The following is a 7,195-nucleotide window of genomic DNA, read 5'->3' as shown; positions in this document are numbered from 1 at the left end:
CATGTTCTGAGAGGCCTTGATGGCTGCTAGGAAATATGGAATTACTGATTTTACTTCAGGAAATCCATTATGGGGACATACATCAGCCCTAAGAAGCAGGGAACAAAGAGCAGGTAATTACCAGAAAACACCAATTATCACTGCATATCCTTAACATTTTAGGGATTTTTACCTTTTCAGCATAGCACTACTTTTGCTCAGAAGCATTAGGAATCCATACACAGAGTTAATGTATGCCAAAAGTACAACACAAGCAATCACACCCCCATTTCGTGAGTTTTATGTACAGATGGTGTTGATGTATATGCCCCAGGATTTGAAATGTGAGATGGTTCAGAAAATTGTCTGCCATTAATTGCTCTTCAAGATCCTCAACTAGATGAAGGTCCCCAGAGGCGATCCATAAGGGTAAAGCTTAGCATCAATGGGCAGTGATCCTAGATGGTGACCACACTGAGGCCTCTAGAGTCAGAAACTACTGAAGGGCCTGATCCTCAGTCTTCAGTGGAGATTTAGTTAGCCAGGTTCCCTGTCTAAGGCAGCAGGGACATACTTCAGACACAGTAATTATGATGGGACACATTCCCCAACTCTCACTAAACACTTGTTAGAGGTCATTATCCTAGAGCATTTTGACTTGGCCATAAGACATGCTGGAACCTGAAGTAGGTTGTTGGAGAAAAGGGGAGTAAGCTAGGGCTTGGCTAAAAACATATACCTGCCTGAAGGGCTAACTCTCAAAGAAGTGGACCCAAAGTTCCAAGCAGACTGCTCAAAGGGCCATACCATCTAGTTTGTCAATAGCCAAGAGATTACTTTTGAGCAAGCAGCAGTCTTTAAATAGTAGCAAAATATATAGCTGTATGAAAAGGTGGCATATCTGTGTTTCCATGAAGGTTGGTTTGTGTTAAGCTGAACTCTAGTCAATAGGATATGGAAATGCAACTGGGACTTCAGCCAAGAGTCCTAAACCAACAGGGGACTAGGATACAGACCAATGAGAGTAAGGGTGAAGGCCTTGGGCCAACAAACTCAACCCAGGTATCTATCACCTATTGGTGGGGATGGAGTTCCCAATGTATTGCCAGGGTGGTTTCCATTGGGTCAGACTGGGCAGAGTTTTGCCTGCAGGCTTTCAGTACACTTGGGAAATTAGTCCCAACTGTAGAAAGTGCCTGGGAATTGTTTTCATCATTGGTTTATCAAGTTTGGTGATGGGTCACCAAATGAACAAGATCTGGTTGTTTAAATTCTCAGAAGCATAGGAGTTCATGACTGTAAAGTGGTATCCCAGTTCCCCATCTGTATTTTAAATGTTAATGCAGGATATAAATCAATGAGGCTGGAGGTGAGAGGGACATAAGTTTACAATGTGACCTGCCTGGGCTCCTCTTACTGGTGAGCTGGATTATTTATCCTTGCTGGGGCTCGAGAACGTTTGGCAAGGCAATCTCTTGTGAAGTGACCAGCCTGGCTGCAGTAGAGGCATGACTGAGTTTCTTGCTGGCGGGCTCGTTTGGCTGGAGTGAGAGGCGGCTGGCTTCCTCGAAGCTGTATAGGGTCTTCCTTGGGTGGTGGACCTGTGGGGTTGGAGAGGGCTTGGTGGCGGATCAGGGAAGCCAACACTGGGATCTGGGCCTCTGACTGCAGGAGCTCTGGCCTGTCACTACGTTGCTTATCCAACTGAATACACTGAGTGATAAGGTCTGGGAGATTGTCCATCAGATCTGTGCCACTTACTTCAGCCTGAATGGAGTCAGCTAGTTCCTCTTGGAAGTGATCACTCTGATTGGTTTCATTATATCTCAGATTTTGAGCAAGGGGCTGGAAAGTAGTGGCATCCTGCTGAGAGAAGTTGTCCCTTTTGTCAACCTTAGCATTCACCAAGGGGTTCATTTCCTGTTTTGTGGGCTCACCAAATGACTGCTGTAACTCAAGAACAAAGTTCTCATATTGCTTCAACAGAGCACTCTGGTAGGTGGTGATTCTGTGTAATTCTCTACTGTATCTTCTGGAATCAAGTGAGACTAAGCAGAATTGAGTACCAATATTGGATACCAATGGGCAGACAGTGGTTTTGCTCTGTGATCAGAGAGACGGTGTCATGAGCAAGTAGCCAAATCTGTTAGCTATGAAGAAGTCACAAGGGTATGCTGAGAGCTGAGAAATGCCAAAAACTGTTGTCCACTACTCAGTGTTGCCTCTTCTTCATGGAGAATGCCAATGTTCTGCACATTCAGAAGAAATAAATTACCTTAGGACACATAGAAGATTTGGAATTAAGAAGATAAATACAAAAGTTACAGTAGATTTCTCTCCCCACTCCCCTTCTTGGTAATATGGAGGCAATTTGCCCTCAGATTAAGCCTTTGATTCTAAAGTATCTTTCTTTATCAGAGAATCAAAGAATTTTACAATCCAAAGTGATCGTAGAAATCATCCAGGCCAAATTTGTAATTTCACAGATGAGAAAACAGAGACCTAGAGAAGTAAAAATGTTTGCCCAAGGTCATACAACTAGTTAATATCAGAGCTGGCCTGTTCATCAGAACTGCTGTCCAAAACAGCACTTCCTCCAGGACTACAAATGTGCTCATTTGCTTACACTACTTGGGCATAATGATGGTTCTTGCCCCTTGCTACTCCAAACGCAATCAGGGAACCAGCAGTTTTGGCATCACCAGGGAGGTTGTTGGAAATGCAAACTCTAAGGTCCCACCCCAGACCTACTGAATCAGTGTTCCATTTTAACAAGATTCTCCAGGTGATTCGAATGTGCATTGAAGTTTGAGAAGTGCTGCTCTAGAGAGCACTTAGCCAGAACTGGAATACTCACTGGTTGGACTTGACCCTCAGGGCTCCAATCATAGCCTGCAGTGCTGTGAGGATCCGATTGCTGTGGTGGTAGTTAATCCATTTTTTCTGGCTTTCTAGTCTGTGTCTGAGGTCACATTTGGTTGCCATGGACATGATTAAGACATCACAGGCAAGATGAAGAGGTGAGATTGAGAACCTAGCAAAGAAGAACAGAATATTCCTAAATTATAAAGATCAAAATGTTCAGCAGTCTTCCCTGCATTGATAACAAGAATATAGCAACCAGCAAAAGTTTAAAACAAACCCCAAACATATTGTATATTGGTTGAACTATTCTGCTATGTAATTCCTCTCACTGTCCTTTCCTTGTGTAGTATTTAAATGTATTTAAATCGGCCATCAGTGGGCAAAAAAAAAAAAATGTGTATCACTGAAAGCAAGATTTGATTCCCTAGGTTTTATTTGATGGCACCTCCTCTCGAAACCTATGGAAGAAATTATTGGAAGAATGAAATAGTGTAAGATGGGGGGCCAGAAACTTGCCCAAACACTATCAGTTGGATGATTTGAAGAACTCATTTGCTTCTCAATTTCTTTTTATCTAATGAGGATGACTATCTTGTCTACCTCAAAGGGTTGCTGTGAGTATCAATGAGACAATAGATAGGTGCTCTGAGTAGCAACAAAAAATGAGAGATTTGCTTCCAAGATTGTTCCAGTGCAGCTGAACCATGCCAGTGGTGAGGCTCTACCCTCAGTGCATAACGCCAAAGTAGAAAGATACTGTCATACCTCCTTTCATTCTTCCTTTCCATATCTCACCCATCTAGTCTACTATTTACCTTTCAGACATCTTTCACTTTACTGGTGCCCATCCATGAGTTTATTCCTGTCAACCCAGCTAGGTGTCAACTGATAGCTAATATGTTAATTAATTATTGAGTGTTAATGATTGGCCTTTCTCAGGGCATTCATTTTTGTTTCCTCAAACTTTAATGTGTATAAAAATCCACTTGGTCCCGATCTCTAGCAATTCTGATTCAGTAAGTCTGGAGTGGATGCCAGGAACCTGTACAAGTTGGCTGGCAGATTTCTGATGATGGTGGTCCTTGTGAGAAAAGCCATCCATACAAATATCATGGAATAAAGCCATATTAGTAGCATCTCAGAGAAGTAGGGATGGGGAGGAGACATATTTGGGGGTAGGAGGTTGACCCTCAAATGATGTAGAATAGGTGGTAGCCTATTCTACCTCCATATAAAGCCACAAATTGCCCACACTGTTCTTAACAACTGCTCATCTCTCCCAGGTAGTAGAGAGCAAGAGTTCAGCATGTAGGTTCTAGAGTCAGACTGACCTGGGTCCAAACCCTGGCTTGGCCAAAAGTTGTGTGACTCTGGACAAGTTATTTAACCTCTGTGAGAATCAGTTCCAAACTTTAAAATGGAGATGATATTAATATGTGCCTCTTGGTGTCATGAAGATTAAATGAGATGAAAAGAGATTAGCACAGCTTCATGCAGATGGCAAATGCTCCATAAATGTTAGCTATCATTATTCTAGGTCCACAGTCTGTGTTTTAGAATTTAAATTATTTTCAGATTTTAGAAAAGTAACATAGAGTATGTACTGTTTATTACATAACACTCCCAGTAATGTCTGGGAAAACATCCCATAATTAAGCCATTAACATTTCTGCAGGAAAAAAATGTCTGAATATTCATACTAAAAGAGATAAAGATTAAGTTCATGTCAGTTCAGGTCAGGTTTTTCTGCCAAATAAGTTCTGGCACCAAACTAAAAAAAAAAAAAAAAAAAAAAAAAGCTTCTGTTGTACAGAGCTTTTTGATTTCAGAATTGAAGGTAAGGGTTTGTGGACCTCTACCAAACTCTTTTTTTGGGGGTGCAATTATAACTTTTCCTTCTCTGTCCCTGCTTTCTGCCCTTTGACTCCACTCTCAGAAGTTCCAGAATATCTGTAGAGGTCTCCAGTTTCTTTACAGAATTATGTATTCAAAGTGGCAGATCATTTAATTTTTCTAATTATGTAGCACTGGTGAAACACTTGCTAAAATTATAAGCATTAGCCCAAATGCAAATCATACAATGGCACTGTTGTCAATGGCAGTTGCTTAATCCCTCAAAGAAAATCTACCTTGCCTTATCATTTTGGAAATTGCTCTCCTTTTAGAGGTCAATGGCCTTCTATTGGATTGTTCCAGCAGATCCTGGGGGCAGAGCTGACAGTCTGGAGGAGTTCCAGACCACAGTCTTTCGGAGACGAAGTAGAGACAGAGCTCATAACTCAAATGCACAGGATTGAGGGATCAGACTAGTGAGCTTGGACCAGGTCTGATAGAAAACTGCATATGCTTAAGCTTTTCCTTAATCAGTATGTGTTTCAACTACAAAAATAGGTTTAGTAAACTATTGCAGGCCACTTTGATGTTTGTGTTCAGTTTGAACCAAAGCCATAGTTAAGAGTTTCCCCAGATATAAAACTACTCCACTCTGGAGTCCCCTAAGACCCCATTTGGAGAAGGGCCTGTAGTATCCTGCTGCTTGTAAGAGAGCTTTGTGACCTTACACTGTTTTATTTTCAAGCTGTTCTACATACTCATTGGAGAAGATTGAACTAGGGTCATGCAACTACCCAAAGCAGTTGCATTCTTACTCTTGTTCTCCAGATCTTCTAAGGAATGCTGTGGTCATAGGAGCTAAACTGATAGATAAATAATCCTCATAAGGTGACCACAGGGGCATGCTGTTTGAACTTGTCTGAAGACTTGGGTGTGACCCCAGCTCTGCCACTATCTATACTGACAACCTTGGGCAAGTCACTTCCTCTCTCTGGGTCAGTTTCTGTATCTGTATAATGAAGGGATTGGGTTTCTTGAAGTTTATTAAGATAAGAAATTCTGATTCAGGAAGGTTAGCAGGAGACCTAGGAATATGAATTTTTTATATGCACCCCAAATTATTCTGTGTTAAGAAGTCTTCAGATTTTACCTTGGGAATATTGGGCGACTGCCCACACAAAACTCCTGTATTTGTCAGAGGTTCTCAAATTTCAGGATACTTCAGAATCCTCTGGAATTTTAACATACAGATTTTTGGGCCTCACCCCTAGACAGTGTGATTCAGTGGGTCTGGGATGAGGCCAGATAATTTGCATTTTAATCAAGCTCTGTCGGTGATGCTGATGCAGAAGTTTCCCCAGCAACACTTTCAAAAAACTGTAGGCTGAGTAATCGCAAAAGGCCCTTTCTGCTTCGGCACTATCTACGTTTTCGAAAGTAGAAAATATTTGACTCCAAAAGTGGCCCCTGAAGTGTGTGATATGTAGATTGCTTCCTTCCTAGACTCTGCTTGAGGCTGCATGGTCACCTCTAAACAGTGGGCTAGTGCAGACCTGGCTCAGGCATGTGAGATGTAGCTGGCTCAGAGGCAAGAGAGAGAGTAGCAATTGAGTTGACCCTGCTCTCAGGACTCTGTAGTTCCTGCTGGGAGTTATGTACTATTCTGCTCTGCTCTGCCTGTGAATGAGGTAGAAAAATCGTTCTCTTATCCCCATATCAGAGACCGAGCAGCCCAGCTGGGATCAATATGCCTATTGCTATGACTCAGACCTCATACCTTCCTTTAGGCGTCAACCTTCCTTCTGGCTCAGCTGGACCCATGGCCTAGCTGCTTATGAAGTTCAACATGTCATGAACACTATCTACAAGTATTCCCTGTCAGTTTCCCAGTTTTCCTTTCGAATGTGCACAACTCGATTAAGGAGCCATATCAGCCTTCCTGCTCCATGGGTCTATTTAACATTCCTCCTAAGGTCATGTTTCTCAGTCTCCTCCTTCACCTACCTTCTCTCCTTTGCCTACTGTCTCTGCTGGCAACCACAACACACGTCTGAATGATTCTGCTCAGTCACCAGCCAGAATCATGACCGATAACATCATCCCAGCAATACATGACCCATTTGCACTGTTCTTTTCTCTCAATCCAATAAAGAAAAATGCCTAGAAGGAATGGGAGAGTTTTTCTAGGAAGGCAAGGATCTGGACACTGGATGGAAGGCAAGGTGATCTGCCATTAGGTAGACATCATAGCACTAGGGTTGAACACAGAGTATTACATGGAGTCAAGGAAAAACCCCAAAGATAGACTCTATTGCTTCTTTGCTGTACTTGCCAACTTGATTCAGGCCCTGAGGGGTACCAACGTTATATGGGTGGTGAAGTGAAGACTTCAGGGAAAGTAGTCATGTTTTGGAGGTTTGTCAACTCCTGAAGATCAAGTGTGCTGCTACTTACAGCTCATAAGAGATGTTATAACATATGGCAGATAACCTTTGTAGCAGGATTGGGTCTAAGTCTC

At 42.3% G+C, this 7,195-nt stretch overlaps 1 protein-coding gene across 1 annotated transcript; it reads right to left on the bottom strand.

Annotated features, from left to right (window-relative positions):
- Positions 1–1,392: 1,392 nt before the first annotated feature.
- RTL4 (retrotransposon Gag like 4) lies at positions 1,393–6,498 on the bottom strand. The gene is made up of 3 exons (XM_061178201.1): positions 6,455–6,498; positions 2,837–3,013; positions 1,393–2,011 (listed from the first exon to the last, which is right to left on the bottom strand). The coding sequence occupies exons 1-3, from the start codon at positions 6,496–6,498 to the stop codon at positions 1,393–1,395; spliced, it is 840 nt and encodes a 279-aa protein (XP_061034184.1).
- Between the last annotated feature and the right edge of the window lie 697 nt (positions 6,499–7,195).

Source organism: Eubalaena glacialis, chromosome X (assembly GCF_028564815.1).
Source record: "Eubalaena glacialis isolate mEubGla1 chromosome X, mEubGla1.1.hap2.+ XY, whole genome shotgun sequence".
Taxonomy (NCBI): Eukaryota; Metazoa; Chordata; class Mammalia; order Artiodactyla; family Balaenidae; genus Eubalaena; species Eubalaena glacialis.
The sequence above is the reverse complement of the archived record's forward strand: the minus strand, read 5'-3'. Positions and strand labels throughout refer to the sequence as shown.

Excerpts from the sequence above, each read along its gene's own strand:
- RTL4 (XM_061178201.1), bottom strand. The coding sequence starts at position 6,498 with ATGGGTCCAGCTGAGCCAGAAGGAAGGTTGACGCCTAAAGGAAG. Across the intron at positions 3,014-6,454 it reads AGGTTGACGCCTAAAGGAAG|GTTCTCAATCTCACCTCTTC; the intron begins GTATGAGGTCTG and ends CTTCTTTGCTAG. Across the intron at positions 2,012-2,836 it reads CTGAGGGTCAAGTCCAACCA|AAGATACAGTAGAGAATTAC; the intron begins GTGAGTATTCCA and ends ACTTGATTCCAG.